The 21,570-nt window shown below is 36.4% G+C and overlaps 1 protein-coding gene across 1 annotated transcript; it reads left to right on the top strand.

Annotated features, from left to right (window-relative positions):
- Positions 1–234: 234 nt before the first annotated feature.
- LOC127905538 (salicylic acid-binding protein 2-like) lies at positions 235–21,243 on the top strand. The gene is made up of 4 exons (XM_052454440.1): positions 235–595; positions 14,031–14,146; positions 14,273–14,383; positions 20,860–21,243. The coding sequence occupies exons 1-4, from the start codon at positions 337–339 to the stop codon at positions 21,136–21,138; spliced, it is 765 nt and encodes a 254-aa protein (XP_052310400.1). The 5' UTR covers positions 235–336; the 3' UTR covers positions 21,139–21,243.
- The last annotated feature ends 327 nt before the right edge of the window (positions 21,244–21,570 follow it).

Here is a 21,570-nt window from a genome sequence, read left to right as displayed (position 1 = left end):
TAAGAATTTACAGAAGCAAAATAGAAGAAAGAGTTGGGTTTGTATTGAGGAGTTAACTTCTCCAAGAACAAGTTATCTTCTTGGTCATATTATTCAAAGTTCTTCAACGAAGAAAGCATGGCTGCTTTTCATCATGAATATATATTTTTAATCGTTGAATTTCATGTGACTTGACATTTCCCACTTTCAACTTTTCAACAGACGGTACTCTCTATATATACCACCATGCAACGACATTACACAATCAAGGCATTACGAAAATTAATATTACGTCCTGTCAAGCAAAACCAAAAGCCTTTACCTTTTTTTATAGTACTATCAATCAACAAAAAAAAAATGGGAGATAGCAACAATCAAACAACGCATTTTGTTTTGATCCATGGTTCAGCTTCAGGAGCTTGGGCATGGTACAAGGTGAAGACAATGCTAGAGGCAGCTGGGCACTCGGTCACAGCCCTTGACATGAGTGCATCAGGGGTGAACACGAAAACACTGGAAGAAGTTGTTACTTTTGATCAGTATAATGAGCCCTTGATCGAGTTCATGGCCAACTTAGCTGAAAATGAAAAGGTTGTATTGGTGGGTCATAGTCTAGGTGGCTTAAACGTGGCTTTCGCTATGGAGAAGTTCCCAGAGAAGATTTCTCTAGCTGTTTTTGTTACAGCATTCTTGCCTGATACCGAGCACCGGCCATCGTATATGTTAGAGAAGGTAGCGCAATTTATTTTATTTTGCATTTAATTAAGGCCCTTTAATTGATTGCTTTTAATTTAGATGATGAACAAGAGTGCCCGGATCTGTTCTGTTTAAGGTCCAACAACACAACCCACTGAGCAGAGATATGACGGGCAAAACCTTTTGCTTAATTCAACAAGGAAAATTCATAGCATTAATGCACATGAAAACATGCAAATGTAAAGGCATGTTTTTACCAATCATCTCTAACTTTAAATTAAACCCTTATACATTTTGTTCTTTCTGTTAGTTTATTGAAAATAGCCCAGCCGTGGCAGACGGGTGGCAGAGTGTAGTGTCTTCAACCGCGGGATATGAGACATTCATGAAGTCCACTGCTTTTAACCTTGCCTCCCCTGAGGTACGGCTCGTGAATCTGATTACAAATTGATTTTCGATCTTGGACTGATCTGTTTGACTGTAATAACTAGTGTAGTGATGATATATTTTTCTTGTTTGCAGGATCTCAGTCTCCAAACGCTTTTAAAGAGATCAGGATCATTGTTTCTTGAAAGTCTGGCCAAGGCAAACAAGTTCACGAAGGAGAAATTTGGATCGGTTGTGCGAGATTATGTTGTTTGTACTCAAGATTTATTGGTGGTTCCGTCATTGCAGCGCTTCATGATTGAACACAATGAGGTTAAGGAAGTGATGGAGATTCCAGCAGATCATATGGCAATTGCTTCTAGGCCTAAAGAACTCTGTCAATGTCTTCTGGAGTTTGCACGTAAGCATGCATAGATTGTTGTTAATTGGTGCGCTAATTATAAATGTAATAATGTGCAACATTTGTATCTAGTTCTAGGCTGCCTATATATATGTAATAGGATGGCTGTTGAAATAAAATAAAGAGATAGATGTTGCCTTCATTTTTAGATTTGCTCTGAGGAATATTCTTTGAATTGCAACCGCACCGTACGTGTCTTCATTATTTGTATTTGTATTCTTTTCCAATTATGAATAATAAACATGATTGATTTCTAGTCAAAATTGCGCGTGTTTGTGTTTTATTTTTGTTTTTTTTTGAAATTGATAATTATGATAATAATAAGATATACACATCTTCATCAACTTGTAAAATTAAAAAGTTGTGAATCATTTAACATAAATAAAACAATTTTTTGAAAAAGATTATATTATGTTATAGTTCTTGTTAGTCTATTATATCTTAAAAGTACAACAACGAAATATAATAAAAGATTATTGAATTAATTTCAATTTAACCCATATGGTTTGAGACCAATCAAAATTCTCCTTCAAAGATGAAATTGTATCCATTTTCCTCTTCAGCAGTGAATCACCTGTCAATGTTTTCATTTAGGTTACCCAAACTTGCAAAAAATAAAATCATTAAACTTTTAATGAATTCAATTAAGGAGGAGAAAAATATATCTCTTCAATCAAAACTCCATTTTCTTATTCATGTTTCTTATTTGTTTTGATGAAAATATTTTCTTATAAAAAATAATTTTTTTAAAAAATATAAACTTATCAAGATATGAAAAGCATGTGTCAATAATCTTAAAAAATATCTTAAAACATTTCAGGAATCCAAGGATCCTACTAGACAAATCTAAGGGGTAACTCCTAAACCATATTAATTATATTCTTATGATTTACCCCAACACATTCAAAACTCCCTCGATCCAGGAGCCTTACCCGTCATTCGAAGTCGTGCACGTCATGTCAATAAAAATCTAAATGGTCTATGTTATCAAATGACCAACCTTAATAAAAAAATCTAAAAGGTTCCATGTTTGACATAATTAGCAATAGGATTCGATCAAAAGATATCTTGATTATAGACTCGAATTAAACTTAGTAATGATGGGGTTTGAAATTTTCAAATCACAGGGCATACACTTCTTGATGGTAGAGTTGAACTTTTTTATAGTAGAGCTTGAAATGTTTTTGTTGACAAGGCTTGAAATTTTCTGATTGCAAGGCTTACACTTCTTGATGGCAGAGTTGAACTTTCTAATGGTAGAGCTTGAAAATCTTTTGATGACAAGGCTTGAATTTATGATTGGAGGGGTTGACGATAACATCAACTTATTGTGATTTATTTACGAAGCACAACTTGTACATTTTGAAAGCATAATATTCCTTTTTATGTTGTCTTCATCTTCTAAGGCCTTCAGCTTTAGAAATGTTTATAACTAGGCATAAGCTTACATGAAATGTTTAAGTGATCACAATACCTTCACTGCTTACCACAAGTTTGTCTTCTATGTTCTCCTATTTTGACAACTGAATAAGTATGGTTTATCGATCTTACTAGCTTGGCCCACATTGACTCTTCTTATCATTGCCCCCTAACTAAAGCATGAGGATTATTGTAATAGAAGGAACAGTTTATACACTGTTGTTGTGCTCTTTTATTAATCAACCAAGCTGTACATATATAGGTTTAATAGAAACTAATCAACACCTAAACACAAGGAAGGATAAGACGAAGACTCATAGTCTTAAGGAAGTTTGAACTGTTGCTGAATACAAGGGAGTTTAAACATGAATGATTTGATCTTCATTCTGATAATGTTGATCTTCATTCTGATATGCCCCCTCAAGATAGGCCACGACTAGAGAGGCCAATCTTGTCACGCAAATTCTGAAATTGAGATCGAGGCAGAGGTTTAGTGAGAAGATCAGCAAGCTGATCTGCTGAGGAAACGTGTGCCACACGTAGAACACCAGTTTGCACTTGGTCACGTAGAAAGTGATAGTCAATGGCTACATGCTTCATCCTGGAATGAAAAACCGGATTGGAACTTAATTGTGTGGCTCTAATATTGTCGCAGTAGATGACTGGAGTGTGGAGCAATGTAACACAAAGCTCTGAGAGTAAGGAACGAATCCAACACAGTTCAGCTGCAGTAGCAGCAACTGATCTATATTCTACTTCAGTAGAGGACCTGGCTACAGTTTTTGGTTTCTTGGAGCTCCAGGAAATGAGATTGCTGCCAAGATAAACAAGGTTGGCACTGGTAGAAGAGTAGTCATCTTTGTTACCTGCCCAATCAGCATCCGAGAAGGCGTGAAGTGAGTCTGATACAGCATGAATGGAGAGTGGAGAGTTGCGTTTAAGAAGAAGTCCATCATGCGGTGTACCACATAGATAACGTAAAATCCTTTTAACACAATTCCAGTGCTCATCAGTTGGAGCATGCATGAACTGGGACATTCTATTAACAGCAAAAGAAATATCCGGACGAGTGAGTGACAAGTATTGAAGGCTGCCTACAACTGTTCTGTACTCAGTGGGATCTGAGAGAAGCGATCCTGAGGATAATGTAAGTGAAGATGAGTGTGTTGGCAGTGGAGTAAGAACAGGTTTTGACATTTCCATGTGTGTTTTATCAAGCAGCTCCTGGATATATCGACGCTGGGAAAGGAGAATGCCTTGACATTGAGGAATAACTTGTACACCAAGGAAGTAGGAAAGATTGCAAAGATCTTTGAGAGAAAACCTTTTAGCTAGACAAGAAACAAACTGAGATACAAGGTCTGCATTATTACCCGTTAGTATAATATCATCTACATACACTAAAAGGTATAGCAGTTTAGTATCAAGTTGCAGAGTGAACAAAGAAGTATCAGAATGTGATTTCTGAAACCAGAATCCATGAGAAATTTGCGCAACTCCTGATACCAAGCCCTGGGAGCTTGTTTGAGGCCGTAGATAGCCTTGTGAAGTTTACACACATGAGTTGGATTATCAGAGTCAAGGAAGCCAGGTGGCTGAGCCATGTAAATTGTTTCTGTTAAGGTACCTTGGAGGAATGCATTGTTGATATCTAATTAGCGAAGAGACCAACCATTTGCAACTGTTATATTGAGCACCAGGTGAATAGTGGTTGGCTTAATTACTGGACTGAAGATCTCTAGATAATCCACACCCGGTCTCTGATGAAAGCCTTTGGCCACAAGGCGCGCTTTGAACCTGTTAACAGAGCCATCAGGATTGCGCTTGATGCAAAATATCCATTTACAGCCTACAAGGTTGTTCACATTAGTTGGAGAGACAAGTTCCCATGTTCCATTGCGAATAAGGGCATTGTATTCGTCTGACATAGCATTTCTCCAGTTGGAATCTTGGAGAGCCTGGGCAACAGTTGATGGTTCTGAATTTGGGGAAGAGATTAATTGTGTGTGAAGGTTTAGTTTTTGAATAGGTTTGAGGATATTATTTTTGGCACGGGTAGTCATGGAATGGTGAGGAGGTGGCGGGGAGGCTGGTTGTAAGACAGGGGAGGGAGGTGTTGGAGAGTCAGCTGATAAAGTTGGTGATGAGGTAGCAGCAGCAGAAGACAATTCTGGTGTAGGGACGGCTGGAGTGTAAGAAGGCGGCTGGGATGAAAGGGGAACAGAGACTATAAGAACTGGTGGCAACCATGAAACTACTATAGTGGAAGTGGGACGTGGAAGCATGCTGTGGAGATTAGTATAAGGAAAAACAGACTCTACAAACTTGACATGACGAGAGATAAAAGTTTTGGAAGTGGATGGTTCAAAACAAAGATATGCATGTTAAGATAACGAGTAGCCAATAAAGACACAGGGTTTGGATTTGGGTTCTAATTTGTGGGATGAATATGGACGAATCCATGGATAGCATAAGCAGCCGAAACTTTTTAACCTGGAATAGTTGGGTGCTGTTTTGAAAATTAATTCAAATGGACTAGAGAGATTTAAAGTTGGGGTAGGCATCCTATTAATGAGGTAAACAGCAGTACTAAAGGCATTTCCAAAATGTTAATGGAAGGGATGCATGCGAGAGTAGCGTGAGGCCAGTCTCAACAATGTGACAGTGCCTGCGTTCAGAATATCCATTTAGCTCAGGAGTATAAGGTGGTGTGGTCATATGAGTGATCCCAGCTTTAGAAAGAAAAGTTCTGAGGCCTAGATACTCTCCCCCATTATCAGTGTAGAGAGTGATAATGCGGTGTTGAAAATAATTCTCAACAATGGCTTTATACCGTGTAAAAACTTCATGAACATCAGATTTGCGTTTAAGGGGATAAAACCAGACATATTTGGTAAAGTGATCAACAAATATAACATAGTATTTGAAGCCATCAGAAGACAGAATTGGAGACATCCAAACATCAGAGAAAACAATTTGCAAAGGATGTGTGGATATAAGTGAAGAATTAGAGAATGGTAACTTATGACTTTTATTGCAGAGGCATGCATTACATGAGAAGTCAGAAGTGATAGACGAAGATGATTCTAAATGAGAACTAGTGAGGATGTGTTTTAAAATAGGAAATGCTGGATGTCCTAAGCGACTATGCCAGGTCGTGCATGTGGTTTTGGTGGTGGAGAAGGCTAGAAGTGGTGGAGACTGTGGTTTGAAAGCCGACCATTCATACACTCCGTCCTTAATACTGCCCTGGAAGAGAATTGCCCCCGTTTGAAGATCCTTCACAAAGAACAAGGATGGTAAGAACTCGACAGAAACATTATTAGTGATACAAAACTGATAAACAGAAATCAAGTTTCTCTTCATAGTGGGTACACATAGAACATTAGACAATTTAAAGGATGATGTAGGAGAAGATAGATGTGAAGAACCGGTGTGTGTAATTGGAAGATTGGTACCATCGCCTATCATAACATCATCGGATCCACTGTAAGGAGAGTGCATAGATAAATTCTCCAAATTTGATGTCACATGGTGAGAGGCACCACTGTCGAGTAACCATGTAGGAGAGGTGGATGAGGTGTTGGCAACAAAGTTTACACGTGGCTGCCAAGGAGAAGCTGAGTTGTGTGCTGCTAAAGGCTCATTATTGGAGGCAGGAATCGGAATGAGCTGAAAAGAAGGACAACGTTTGGCTGTGTGACCCTGAATGCCACATATTTGGCAGAAGCCTTGATATTGTCGTAGGGGAGGGCGGGTAGGACGATAGGCAGGGCGAGTGTTTGAGGTGAAGGGAGGCCTGAAAGTGGTGGGAGGGGAAGAACGCCAATATTATGGAGTGGCAGGGGATGGATGAGGAGGGCGAAAAGTGGAGGTTGGGCGATTACCACGCCATGCATGAGAAGTCTTTTGTGTAGGATTGGCTGTTATGGGAAGGGGTGTTGCATGGGAGGAGGACATGGCTTCAAAAGAAAGAAGCTTCTCATGCAGTTCATCAAATGAAATGGAAGTGTCACGTGCTTGCACTACACGAACAAGTTCTTTGTAGTCATCATCGAGACCATCCAGAATTTTTCAGTGAGGTCTTCTGGATCCATGGGTGCACCTAATATAGCCAGTTCATCAGCATTGGCTTTGACAGAGTGAAGAAATTCAGTAATGGTCCGAGATCCTTTGGATGGATTTTTGAGCTGGTTTTTAACTTGTTTGATGCGGCCACGTGAAGGTTTAGCATACGTGTTGGCAAGTATGGTCCATGCTTCTTGAGCAGTCCCTACACAAGCAATAAAAGGAATAATGGTAGGAGAAATAGAGTCAATCAAGGCATTAAGCAGAAGCTTATCCTGACGAATCCAAAGTTTATGAGAGGGATTTGTTGTGGTGATGTTGTCTGCAGTAATGGTGTTGGGAGGGCAGGGTGTTGATCCATCGATGTATCCAATGAGATCATATCTAATGAATAAAGTTTCAAACTGAAGCTTCCAGGAAATGTAGTTTGTGGATGTGAGTTTGAGAGGTGTTTGTGCAGTGGTATTTATTGTAATGAGAGGAACCCCATGGTGTGGAAGGTTGGAAGAAGAGATAGTAGCTGCTGAGTCGATTTGTGTGGTCATGTTTATGTTTTGAACAAGAGGATCGACAGTTTGTGATAGAAGAAAGAAGAAACTAATGAAGAATAGAATTAGGCAGCTCTGATACCATAATAGAAGGAACAGTTTATACACTGCTGTTGTGCTCTTTTATTAATCAACCAAGCTGTACATATATAGGTTTAATAGAAACTAATCAACACCTAAATACAAGGAAGGATAAGACGAAGACTCCTAGTCTTAAGGAAGTTTGAACTGTTGCTGAATACAAGAGAGTTTAAACATGAATGATTTGATCTTCACTCTGATATATTGTTCATTATTCTATATTATTATATATCATTACCACATGGATTTCTTCTATTTTTAGCTTTTGACGGAGTTCTTCAAAATTAATTGCCCTGATCAATTGATCTAGTTAAAACATATGCAAAAAACTATTTTTAATTACAAAATAAAACATAAGGTTAGAAAATTACAAAAATACCACTAGTGTAGGGAATTACCATTTCGACCCTAGTCAGATATATAAATTACATTTATGCCACTGACAGTGTAACTCACTATTCACACGATGCACCATCATAGACGGCTCTGTTAGGATTAAGGTGAGGTGGTGGCGCGTTGACTAGCTAAGCTAGCATTTATTGACCTCTTCAATCCCTGATGATTGTTGTGTATCTCACATAAAAACTATGGAGGAAGAACAACAATTGAACCCGATGGATATCGACCATATTGTGAAAAGGTAGATTTTAGATGGATTCATAATTGCCAATGAAGTGACTCATGGGGTCAAATGGAAAGGAGATCATGGTTTCACTCTCAAGGTTGATTTTTATAAGGCTTTTGATTCACATTTATGGGTAAAGGAATATATGGGTTTTGACAACAATTAGAGATCACTTATTCATAAATACGTTTCAAATTCTCATATAGCCATCTTTGTTAATGGATCACCAAGTCAAGAATTTGGAGTCAAGCATGGAATATGACAAAGAGATCCACTTTCACCCTTTCAGTTTGATATAGTAGTAGAGGGATTAAGAGCTCTATTTGAAGGAGCATATTCATATGGTTATTTTAAAGAAATTGGGTATGATTAGGGATCGAGAATCACTCAATCATCTTCAGTATGTTAATGACACGCTAGTTTTTATTCCAAATGATTACTATTCTTTGATAGAAGTAAAAAGAATTCCAAGATGGTTTAAGTTTGCTTTAGCTTTGTAAGTGAACTTCCATAAAAGTTTCTTAGTTGGCATTGATTTGGATGTTGAGTATACATGTGGTATGAAAAGCTCTATCTATTGTAAATGGGATAAACTACCTGTCAGGTATCCAAGCCTTCATTTGGGAGCCAACCCCAAAAAGATATCAACCTAAAATCTTGTCATCTCTCAGATTCATGCAAGATTGGGTGTGTGGATAAGCAAGATTTTAAACATGGCTGGCCGTATATATTTGCTAAAAACATGTTGAACTCTTTACCCTTATATTACATATTAATCTTTCTCATGTCAAAAAGGGCGCACAAATATTCATAAGATCCATTCAGAGATGATTTCTATGAGTTGGTACCTCGAATGCAAGAAACATATGTAAGGTGGCAGTGGAATCTAGTGGTCAGAGAAAAAAAAGAGGTGGTCTAAGCATTGGATCTTTACAAGGCAAAAACAAAGCCATGGTGATAAGTGGTTGTGCAGGTTAGGAGAGCAAGATAAGGAAGGATGGCAAGATATTATCAGAAAGAAGTGTTGACCTTACTTTGAGAATGGACTTCCAAGCTTTAATCATTCACTTTCAGACTTATGGCAATGAATTTACTCCATAATCAACCGTGAAGGATATGTACCAACACCTTGAAAAAAATGTTGTTTCTACAAATTGGCAATGAGAAAGGAATAAGATTTTGGATAGATTACTAGTTGGAGAATTGTAAACACCCAACAAAAAAAAGTAAAGCCAGAAACGACTCCATCATCGCTGCCGATTTCTAAATCGGCAGCGACATAGTTTTTTATGCTGATTTATGAATCGGCAGCGACACAGTTTTTTGTTGATTTGTGAGTCGATAGTGACACAGTTTCATCGATGATTTTTGAGTTAAAAGGGCTGTGTACGCTGATGAATCCATGTGCCAGCCGTGGAAGCAGTTTCAATGATGATTTCTAAGTCGGCAACGACTCAGTTTTTGTTGATGATGTAAAACCCAACAAAAATTAGTGTTGGACCGGCCTATTCTAGGTGAGAATAATAAAGGACATGACCACTTTAGAATGACCTAAAAGAGGGATAAGAACAACCTTATCCAGCCTTCGAAACACCCCTTCACATTTTAAAGGGGTATAAATGTAGCAAAGGAGAGAGAATGACCTTTGCTCTCCCCAAAAACAACTTGCCAGCATCATTGGCTACATCAACCTCTCTTCCCAAAGCAAAGCCAGCAAACCTAGTTGCATGCACCCCCATGGAACGTGAGAGAAGAAGGGAGGATTAGAGAAAAGCAGAGGTGGTTGAAGCCATCAAAGAAGAAGGAGTTTAGAACTCTCCTTAAAAACCAGCCAGAAAACACCACTACAGCCGCCACTCCCTCAAGAAGAAAACCTAGCAACCAGTTGTATGTACATTCTTTGAGTGTTAGAGAGGAAATGAGAGTTAGAGAAAAACATAAATGGCTGAAACTATGGAAGGAGAAGGAGTGTAGGAGGCCGACTGGTGCAGTTGGAGAAGGGAGGAAGAAAACCAAAAGTAGAGGGGAAGAAAAATTGTTAAATCCCTTCCTAAAGTTGTTGAAAACCTGAGGTATGAACCATAAGCTTTCTCCCCCTATTCTTGGGACATTAGGATCGAAAAAGAAGAAGAAAACCCTAAGAAAATGGCCTAGGATTTTTACACCAGCTGTGAAGAAAACCTAAACAAGAAAGAGGGATGAAAATGGGGCTGAATGGAGATTTAATTCAAGAACATTTAACAAAGAAAATGGATAAGTTTGAATGTATAAACTTACGAGAGGACCGACCATAATAAAAACTGGATAGTATATGAATTTCCTGTGATGAAATGCATAGATGGAAACTATGTTAGAGTCATGTATTCTACTAGAGCTAAAACAGAACATATGCTTGTGTTTATGACAGAATTTCTGCATATGTGAATGTTGAAATTATGTGAAAATGTGTTAGAAAGTGTTATGACCCGAATTTTACTATCATTTGAACCGTAGAAGCATGTGGAAACCTTGAGTTTGTGTGTGTAATGGATGAACTTGTTTAATTAGGAAGCAAATGGTTATATGTATGAGTATGATTTTTATGTTGTTGGCGATACTATTGTGTTAAACTTGATAAAATGCATGCAAAAGATTGGAGAAAAGAGGCATATATGCTTCGACCGAGAATAGGACCATTAACGAAATCTCACATGATGAACCTCCATAAGTTGATGTGAAATAGCATGAATGTAGGACTTGTTTACGTTTCGTTGAATTTCTACAAATTGTATTGATGAATTTTGGATAATACCATTAAGGACTTAAAGTGATGTTTAGGGGATTCTTTGTAAGAATATGTATGTTGAGAATTGGTTATGTATTGTTGATGGTCTTGTGATAAAACTTTGAATGCGATTGAATTTTTATACGTGTTCAAACTCGGTTGGGGATGAGTTATGAAAGGGGGTAAACTAACATAGACCTTATGCTTAGTTAAGGGAAAGAGAAAAATCATAAACAACTCCATCATTGCTACCGATTGTAAATCGGCAGCGACATGAGTTGCGTTGATGATTTCTAGGTCAGCAGCGACTCAGTTTTCATCAACGATTCTTGAGTCAGCAGTAGGCTGTGTGCACTAATGATTTCAGTGTCGGCTACAGACATGGGTTGCTTTGATGATTTCTAGGTCAGCAGCGACCCAGTTTTCATCAACGATTCTTGAGTCAATAATTGGTTGTGTGCACTGACGATTTCAGCGTCAGCTATAGACATGGGTTGCGTTGACAATTTTTGGCAGCGACTCAGTTTTCATCGACAATTCTTGAGACACTAGTAGGCTGTGTACGTGAATTATTCCAGCATTAGCCTTAAAAATGTGTTGCGTTGACAATTTCTAGGTCGCCAGCAACTCAGTTTTCGTCAATGATTTCTGAGTAAGCAGTAGACTAAGTACGTTGACGATTCCAGGGTCACCCGTAGAAAGGTGTTGCGTTGATGATTTCTGGATCTACAACAACTCAATTTTCATCAACGATTTTCGAGTAAGCAGTAGACTAAGTACGCTTACACCTTCTCGTGTCAGTAGTGAATTAGTTTTCGTTGCCAATTTATGTATCAGTAGCGAACAAGTTTTCGCTGCCGATTTATGTATCACCAGCAAACTAGTTATCTCTGTCGATTTATGTGTCACCAGCGAACCAGTTTTCGTTGTTGATTTTTATGTCACCAGCAAACAAGTTTTCGTTGTTGATTTATGTGTTACTAGCGAACCAGTTTTCGCTGCCGAATTCTATGTCACTAGCGAACCAGTTTTCACTGCCGAATTCTATGTCACCAGCGAACCAATTTTTGCTGTCAATTCTGTGTCACCAGCGAACCAGTTTTTGATGCCGATGTTCTGTGACAGACTTCCATATTAGAATCGACTTAAATGCCTGGAACGAATTCATTGTATGATTGTGTAATATGTGTGGAACACTGGAATGTGAACATGTGGATTCTTGAAATATGTATGGTGATGAGTCATGTGATTTCAAAATGCAAATGTGCTGATTTGTGACCATTGATGTGTTAGGTGGCGTGACCGAGATCGGACCTTCGACCGGGCAAGGACACCCCACGGGAGGAACAAGTAGGTGGTTTCCACCTTTTTTTTGTATAATGTAAATGTTCTAAAATAAATTGTTTGACGATGATATATTATTAAGTTGTTGATGAATGGTAAACCGATTATGAAATGTTAATTGAGTTGTTGATGAACTTGAGTTGTTGCCGAATGTTAAACCGATTATGAACTGTTGATTGAGTTGTTAATGAATGTTAAACCAATTATGAAATGTTGATTGAGTTGTTGATTAGCTTCGGCTAATGGCATCCGAGATAGATGACCGGGTTGTGATTGATGATTAGCTTCGACTAATGACATCCTACGGGGATGCCTGAGATCAATTGATGATTACCTTCAGCCAATGACATCCTAAATGGATGGCCGGGTTTTGTGATGATTAGTCTCGACAAATAGCACCCTAGAGGGATGGCCGGGTTGATTATGATGATTGGGTTCGGCTAATGGCATCCTAGATAGATGGCCGAGTTGATTATGATGATTGGGTTCGGCTAATGGTATCCGTGAGAGATGATGGGTTTGATTTTGTGATTAGTTTTGGTTAATGGCATCCGGGACGGATGACCGAGTTTAGATATTGCGATTGACTACGGCTTAAATGACTAAAAACATTGAATTCATTTATAAAATTTTAGTATTTTAATTTAGCAAACACACATATTTATTAAACCTCAGATCCGGATGTGTTGGGTGTTCGTTTTTCCTTTAGAAAATAAAGGGCCAGTTGTTAGAAAATAAAGAGAGGGACTAAATTTTTTGTTTAAAAGAAACTTAGAAGGAAATTATAAAAGTCTGAAACGACTACACGTGCAAGTACAGTAAAAATAGGATACCAAGAACCAATATAATTAACTATTGAAAAAGTAAAACAATGAAAGAATTTTGTTTGAATTTTCAATCTTGAACTGATCTGTTACGAAATATGTTCATTTTCCTGAGAAATTACAGAAGAAAAATAGAAGAAAGAGTTGCGTTTGTATTTGAGTAAACTTCTCCAAGAACAAGCTATCTTCTTGGTCATATTATTTGAAGTTCTTCAACGAAGAAAGCATGGCTGCTTTTCATCATGAATATATATATATATATATATATATATATATATATATATATATATATATATATATATATATATATATATATATATAATTGTTGAATTTCAAAATTATTTTTTGCACTTCCTCCCCAATATTGCATGTTAATACCATCAAAGATCGAACGCATGACTTGACTTGTCAAAGAAAATAATGCCTAGGAGTTCTTGATAAAAAAAAAAAAAAAAAAAACATGTGACTTGACATTTCCTACTTTCAACTTTTCAACAGACGGTACTCTCTATACATACCACCAAGCAACGACATTACTAAGCACACTCAAGGCATTACGAAAATTTTACGTACTGTCAAGCAAAACCAAAAGCCTTTACTTTGTTTATAGTACTATCAATCAGCCAACAAAAAAAAATGGGAGATAGCAACAATCAAACAACGCATTTTGTTTTGATCCATGGTTCAGCTTCAGGAGCTTGGGCATGGTACAAGGTGAAGACAATGCTAGAGGCAGCTGGGCACTCTGTCACAGCCCTTGACATGAGTGCATCAGGGGTGAACACGAAAACACTGGAAGAAGTTGTTACTTTTGATCAGTATAATGAGCCCTTGATCGAGTTCGTGGCCAACTTAGCTGAAAATGAAAAGGTTGTATTGGTGGGTCATAGTCTAGGTGGCTTAAACGTGGCTTTTGCTATGGAGAAGTTCCCAGAGAAGATTTCTCTAGCTGTTTTTGTTACAGCATTCTTGCCTGATACCGAGCACCGGCCATCGTATATGTTAGAGAAGGTAGCGCAATTTATTTTATTTTGCATTTAATTAAGGCCCTTTAATTGAAAACATGCAAATGTAAAGGCATTACCAATCATCTCTAACTTTAAATTAAACCCTTATACATTTTGTTCTTTCTGTTAGTTTATTGAAAATAGCCCAGCCGTGGCAGACGGGTGGCAGAGTGTAGTGTCTTCAACCGCGGGATATGAGACATTCATGAAGTCCACTGCTTTTAACCTTGCCTCCCCTGAGGTACGGCTCGTGAATCTGATTACAAATTGATTTTCGATCTTGGACTGATCTGTTTGACTGTAATAACTAGTGTAGTGATGATATATTTTTCTTGTTTGCAGGATCTCAGTCTCCAAACGCTTTTAAAGAGATCAGGATCATTGTTTCTTGAAAGTCTGGCCAAGGCAAACAAGTTCACGAAGGAGAAATTTGGATCGGTTGTGCGAGATTATGTTGTTTGTACTCAAGATTTATTGGTGGTTCCGTCATTGCAGCGCTTCATGATTGAACACAATGAGGTTAAGGAAGTGATTGAGATTCCAGCAGATCATATGGCAATTGCTTCTAGGCCTAAAGAACTCTGTCAATGTCTTCTGGAGTTCGCACGTAAGCATGCATAGATTGTTGTTAATTGCAACATTTGTATCGAGTTCTAGGCTGCCTATATATATGTATAATAGGATGGCTATTGAAATAAAATAAAGAAGAGATAGATGTTGCCTTCATTTTTAGATTTGCTCTGAGGAATATTCTTTGAATTGCAACCGCACCGTACGTGTCTTCATTATTTGTATTTGTATTCTTTTCCAATTATGAATAATAAACATGATTGATTTCTAGTCAAAATTGCGCGTGTTTGTGTTTTATTTTTTGTTTTTTTGAAATTGATAATTATAATAATAATAAGATATACGCATCTTCATCAACTTGTAAAATTAAAAAGTTGTGAATCATTTAACATAAATAAAACAATTTTTTGAAAAAAATTGTTTTATGTTACAGTTCTTGTTAGTCTATTATATCTCAAAAGTACAACAACGAAATATAATAAAAGATTATTGAATTAATTTCAAATATTGAACCCATATGGTTTGAGACCAATCAAAATTCCCCTTCAAAGATGAAATTGTATCCATTTTCCTCTTCGGCAGTGAATCACCTGACAATGTTTTCATTTAGGTTACCCAAACTTACAAAAAATAAAATTAAAATTAGTACCTCAGTTTTTTAAATTTAATCATACAGAAGCCACTTAAAATAATTTGATGAGATTTAATTTCACAAAAACATGTCTTTTTTATTAGTAGAATATTACTTAATAAAACTAAAGAAAATTAAAATAAATAATCATTAAACTTTTAATGAATTCAATTAAGGAGGAGAAAAATATTTCTCTTCAATCAAAACTCCCTTTTCTTATTCATGTTTCTTATTTGTTTTGATGAAATTATTATCTTATAAAAAATATTTTTTAAAAAAAATATAAACTTATCAAGAAATGAAAAGCATGTTTCAATAATCTTAAAAAATATCTTAAAACATTTAAGGAATCCAAGGATCCTACTAGACAAATCTAGAGTTGTTTAGGGTTTATACGAAAAATACATGAAAATCATATGTTCTTTCTGGTTTTTAATATTTGCTTCAAAGCTGCATTGTCGCAGAACACAAACCGTCTAATTGGCCGCCTCTAATGGTAATCCACACAAACTACCAGTGAAAAATCTTCTAAAACCTTTTAGAAGAAAATGAATGTTATACCTAAAAGTGGTAGTTCTTTTCTTTTGTGTTTTAGGCATTTACATATTGTACCCTACTTACATTTTACATCGCATCATAAGAAATATAAGACATGATTTATAAGGAAACCTGAAAAATCTATAATTAGAAAAATATCAATTTTCCCCTTAAATTGTCTAACGATGGCTCCACAACCATTGGTTTATTGAGTAGGAGTTGTCAACCTCCTCCACCAAATATGAGAGATTGGACACTGAGAATATGGTTGTTATTGCTGAAAAATTAGGATGCTATGTTTTTTTTTTCTTCCTTGTGCCAGGGTTTGTGCTAGTTTAATTTGCAAGAGTATCCCCTTTTAATCTCTATTTATGTTCTCCCTTTGCGTGAATGCCTCCCACTTATATTGTCTGGGATCCTCAGCAAAACAGAAAAAACTCTAAATGGGTCCAAGTTATCATGTGACCAACCTTGACAAAAAATCTAAAAGGGTCCATGTTATCAAGTTCTCAACCTTGACAAAAATCTAAATAGGTCCATGTTGTGAGGTGACCAACCTTGACAAATGTCATAACCCAATCTTTGGTTCCCCTAAATTTATCTTGTATACAAAAAAAAAAAAGTTTGAATATTCAAATAAAAATACAGAAGAACAAGCTGAAGAAGGATCTACATGCATATATATATATAAGAGTTGGAGTGACCAAACTGAATCTCTGACAACTTTGGAAATTCAAAGACTCCTTTGAAAGACCTAAATATTAAAGATAATGCAAGTTGAAGATGAATTTTGGACGAAGTTGCATAAAAATTAAGTCTGAGAACTTAATTGGATTTTTAATAGGCTAATTTGATTTAAAATCATAGGTTTAATTAAGGATTTAATTAAGTCTATAAATTAATTTAGGCCAAAATTAAAAGAATTGAGTAAGTGCAAGGAATTAATTAGACTTTTAATGGGTCAAATTATTTTTATTCAGGATTTAATTGGTGAAAAATTAAGTTCGAAAACCTAATTTGTGTTTAATTGAGAATATTGGAATTTTTTAGGACCAAATTTAATTTTTACAAGCTTAATTGGATGAAATCGCAAGAAAATCAAAGTTTAGAGGATTTTTCTTGAACCTTAGATAAATCAATGAATAGAAACACGACCTTAGAAAAAAAAAAACAATTAATCTACAATGCAGCTTACCATAGGTAGTGTGCACTAGGGTGATGTGTCTTCCCCATGCACAACTAGTCCCCTTACCCAAACTATCGCAGACCATTAAGTTTTCCAGTGACCATAATATAACGGGCGACTCCTGAACCATATTAATCATATTCTTATGATTAACCCCAACACATCCAAAACTCCCTCGATCCAGGAGCCTTAGCCGTCATCCGAAGTCGTTCACGTCATGTCAACAAAAATCTAAATGGTCTATGTTATCAAGTGACCAACCTTAATAAAAAAAATCTAAAAGGGTCCATGTTTGACATAATTAGCAATAGGATTCGATCAAAAGATATCTCGATTATAGACTCGAATTAAACTTAATAATGATGGGGTTTGAAATTTTCAAATCACAGGCCTTACATTTCTTAATGGCAGAGTTGAACTTTTTTATAGTAGAGCTTGAAATTTTTTTGTTGACAAGGCTTGAAATTTTATGATTGCAAGGCTTACACTTTTTGATGGCAGAGTTGAACTTTCTAATGGTAGAGCTTGAAAATCTTTTGATGACAAGGCTTGAATTTATGATTGGAGGGGTTGACCATAACATCAACTTATTGTGATTTATTTATGAAGCACAACTTGTACATTTTGAAAGCACAATATTCCTTTTTATGCTGTCTTCATCTTCTAAGGCCTTCAGCTTTAGAAATGTTTATGACTAGGCATAAGCTTACATGAAAATGTTTAAGTGATGGCAATACCTTCACTGCTTACCACAAGTTTGTCTTCTATGTTCTCCTATTTCATCGACAATTCTTGAGACACCAGTTCAGTTTTCATCAATGATTTCTGAGTAAGCAGTAGACTAAGTACGTTGACGATTCCAGGGTCACCCGTAGAAATGTGTTGCGTTGACGATTTCTGGATCTACAACAACTCAATTTTCATCAACGATTACCGAGTAAGCAGTAGACTAAGTACGCTTACACCTTCTTGTGTCAGTAGCGAATTAGTTTTCGTTGTCGATTTATGTATCACCAGCGAACAAGTTTTCGCTGTCGATTTATGTATCACCAGCGAACTAGTTTTCTCTGTCGATTTATGTGTCACCAGCGAACCAGTTTTCGTTGTTGATTTTTATGTCACCAGCAAACAAGTTTTCGTTGTTGATTTATGTGTTACTAGCGAACCAGTTTTCGCTGCCGAATTCTATGTCACTAGCGAACCAGTTTTTGCTGCCAATTCTGTGTCACCAGCGAACCAGTTTTTGATGTCGATGTTCTGTGATAGACTTCCATATTAGAATTGACTTAAATGCCTGGAACGAATTCATTGTATGATTGTGTAAGATGTGTGGAACACTGGAATGTGAACATGTGGATTCTTTAAATATGTATGGTGATGAGTCATGTGATTTCAAAATGCAAATGTGCTGATTTGTGACCATTGATGTGTTAGGTGGTGCGATCGAGATCGGACCTTCGACCGGGCAAGGACACCCCACGGGAGGAACAAGTAGGTGGTTTCCACCTTTTTTTTGTATAATGTAAATGTTCTAAAATAAATTGTTTGACGATGATATATTATCAAGTTGTTGATGAAAGGTAAACCGATTATGAAATGCTAATTGAGTTGTTGATGAACTTGAGTTGTTGCCGAATGTTAAACCGATTATGAACTGTTGTTAATGAATGTTAAACCGATTATGAAATGTTGATTGAGTTGTTGATTAGCTTCGGCTAATGGCATCCGAGATAGATGATCGGGTTGTGATTGATGATTAGCTTCGACTAATGGCATCCTACGGGGATGCCTGAGATGAATTGATGATTAACTTCAGCTAATGACATCCTGGATGGATGGCCGGGTTTTGTGATGATTAGTCTCGACAAATGGTACCCTAAAGGGATGGCCGAGTTGATTATGATGATTGGGTTCGGCTAATGGTATCCGTGAGAGATGACGGGTTTGATTTTGTGATTAGTTTTGGTTAATGGCATCCGAGACGGATGACCGAGTTTAGATATTGCAATTGACTACGGCTTAAATGACTAATCTTAAATGTCCTAGTTATCTTAAATTTAGATAGCAATTCCTTTCCCTTTTAAATCACCCAAAAGTGGAACGAGTATTTTACAAATTATATAAACTACTCATCATAGGTTACATTTGCAAAATGTAATATTAATCCAACTAACATCAACAGTTTTTTAGTTCACCTTTTAGAATTCTCAAACCTCTCCTTTTTAAATGAAAAAAAAACATTGAATTCATTTATAAAATTTTAGTATTTTAATTTAGCAAACACACATATTTATTAAACTTCAGATCCGGATGTGTTGGGTGTTCGTTTTTCCTTTAGAAAATAAAGGGCCAGTTGTTAGAAAATAAAGAGAGGGACTAAATTTTTTGTTTAAAAGAAACTTAGAAGGAAATTATAAAAGTCTGAAACGACTACACGTGCAAGTACAGTAAAAATAGGATACCAAGAACCAATATAATTAACTATTGAAAAAGTAAAACAATGAAAGAATTTTGTTTGAATTTTCAATCTTGAACTGATCTGTTACGAAATATGTTCATTTTCCTGAGAAATTACAGAAGAAAAATAGAAGAAAGAGTTGCGTTTGTATTTGAGTAAACTTCTCCAAGAACAAGCTATCTTCTTGGTCATATTATTTGAAGTTCTTCAACGAAGAAAGCATGGCTGCTTTTCATCATGAATATATATATATATATATATATATATATATATATATATATATATATATATATATATATATATATATAATTGTTGAATTTCAAAATTATTTTTTGCACTTCCTCCCCAATATTGCATGTTAATACCATCAATGATCGAACGCATGACTTGACTTGTCAAAGAAAATAATGCCTAGGAGTTCTTGATAAAAAAAAAAAAAAAAAAACATGTGACTTGACATTTCCTACTTTCAACTTTTCAACAGACGGTACTCTCTATATATACCACCAAGCAACGACATTACTAAGCACACTCAAGGCATTACGAAAATTTTACGTACTGTCAAGCAAAACCAAAAGCCTTTACTTTGTTTATAGTACTATCAATCAGCCAACAAAAAAAAATGGGAGATAGCAACAATCAAACAACGCATTTTGTTTTGATCCATGGTTCAGCTTCAGGAGCTTGGGCATGGTACAAGGTGAAGACAATGCTAGAGGCAGCTGGGCACTCTGTCACAGCCCTTGACATGAGTGCATCAGGGGTGAACACGAAAACACTGGAAGAAGTTGTTACTTTTGATCAGTATAATGAGCCCTTGATCGAGTTCGTGGCCAACTTAGCTGAAAATGAAAAGGTTGTATTGGTGGGTCATAGTCTAGGTGGCTTAAACGTGGCTTTTGCTATGGAGAAGTTCCCAGAGAAGATTTCTCTAGCTGTTTTTGTTACAGCATTCTTGCCTGATACCGAGCACCGGCCATCGTATATGTTAGAGAAGGTAGCGCAATTTATTTTATTTTGCATTTAATTAAGGCCCTTTAATTGAAAACATGCAAATGTAAAGGCATTACCAATCATCTCTAACTTTAAATTAAACCCTTATACATTTTGTTCTTTCTGTTAGTTTATTGAAAATAGCCCAGCCGTGGCAGACGGGTGGCAGAGTGTAGTGTCTTCAACCGCGGGATATGAGACATTCATGAAGTCCACTGCTTTTAACCTTGCCTCCCCTGAGGTACGGCTCGTGAATCTGATTACAAATTGATTTTCGATCTTGGACTGATCTGTTTGACTGTAATAACTAGTGTAGTGATGATATATTTTTCTTGTTTGCAGGATCTCAGTCTCCAAACGCTTTTAAAGAGATCAGGATCATTGTTTCTTGAAAGTCTGGCCAAGGCAAACAAGTTCACGAAGGAGAAATTTGGATCGGTTGTGCGAGATTATGTTGTTTGTACTCAAGATTTATTGGTGGTTCCGTCATTGCAGCGCTTCATGATTGAACACAATGAGGTTAAGGAAGTGATGGAGATTCCAGCAGATCATATGGCAATTGCTTCTAGGCCTAAAGAACTCTGTCAATGTCTTCTGGAGTTCGCACGTAAGCATGCATAGATTGTTGTTAATTGCAACATTTGTATCGAGTTCTAGGCTGCCTATATATATGTATAATAGGATGGCTATTGATATAAAATAAAGAAGAGATAGATGTTGCCTTCATTTTTAGATTTGCTCTTATTTGTATTTATTGTATTCTTTTCCAATTATGAATAGTAGACAAGATTGGTTTCTAGTCTTGCTTGATTTGTTATATTATGTTCTCTGCTTGCACTACGTAGCTACGGCTCCTTTTACTAAAGTTAAATAAATTATATAATTTATTTATATAAAAAACTTTATAGATAAATCATAATAATATATTTAAAAGTTAAGTACACATAAGCAATTGAGTTATTATTACTTACATTTTATTCAACTTTCTCAAATAAAAAGGAAGCAAAACATAGAGGAGAAGAAACTTGACACCAATTGTTTGTGTCAAGTTTG

Source organism: Populus trichocarpa, chromosome 7, assembly GCF_000002775.5.
Source record: "Populus trichocarpa isolate Nisqually-1 chromosome 7, P.trichocarpa_v4.1, whole genome shotgun sequence".
NCBI lineage: Eukaryota > Viridiplantae > Streptophyta > Magnoliopsida > Malpighiales > Salicaceae > Populus > Populus trichocarpa.
Note: the sequence above shows the minus strand (reverse complement) of the source record. Positions and strands in the feature narration are given on the sequence as shown.

Bases quoted from the DNA above. Each gene is read 5' to 3' on its own strand.
- LOC127905538 (XM_052454440.1), top strand. From the start codon at position 337: ATGGGAGATAGCAACAATCAAACAACGCATTTTGTTTTGATCCATGGT. The intron at 596-14,030 runs GTGGCTTAAACG...GTCATAGTCTAG, and splicing joins ATTGGTGGGTCATAGTCTAG to GTGGCTTAAACGTGGCTTTT. The intron at 14,384-20,859 runs GTACGGCTCGTG...TCTTGTTTGCAG, and splicing joins TTAACCTTGCCTCCCCTGAG to GATCTCAGTCTCCAAACGCT.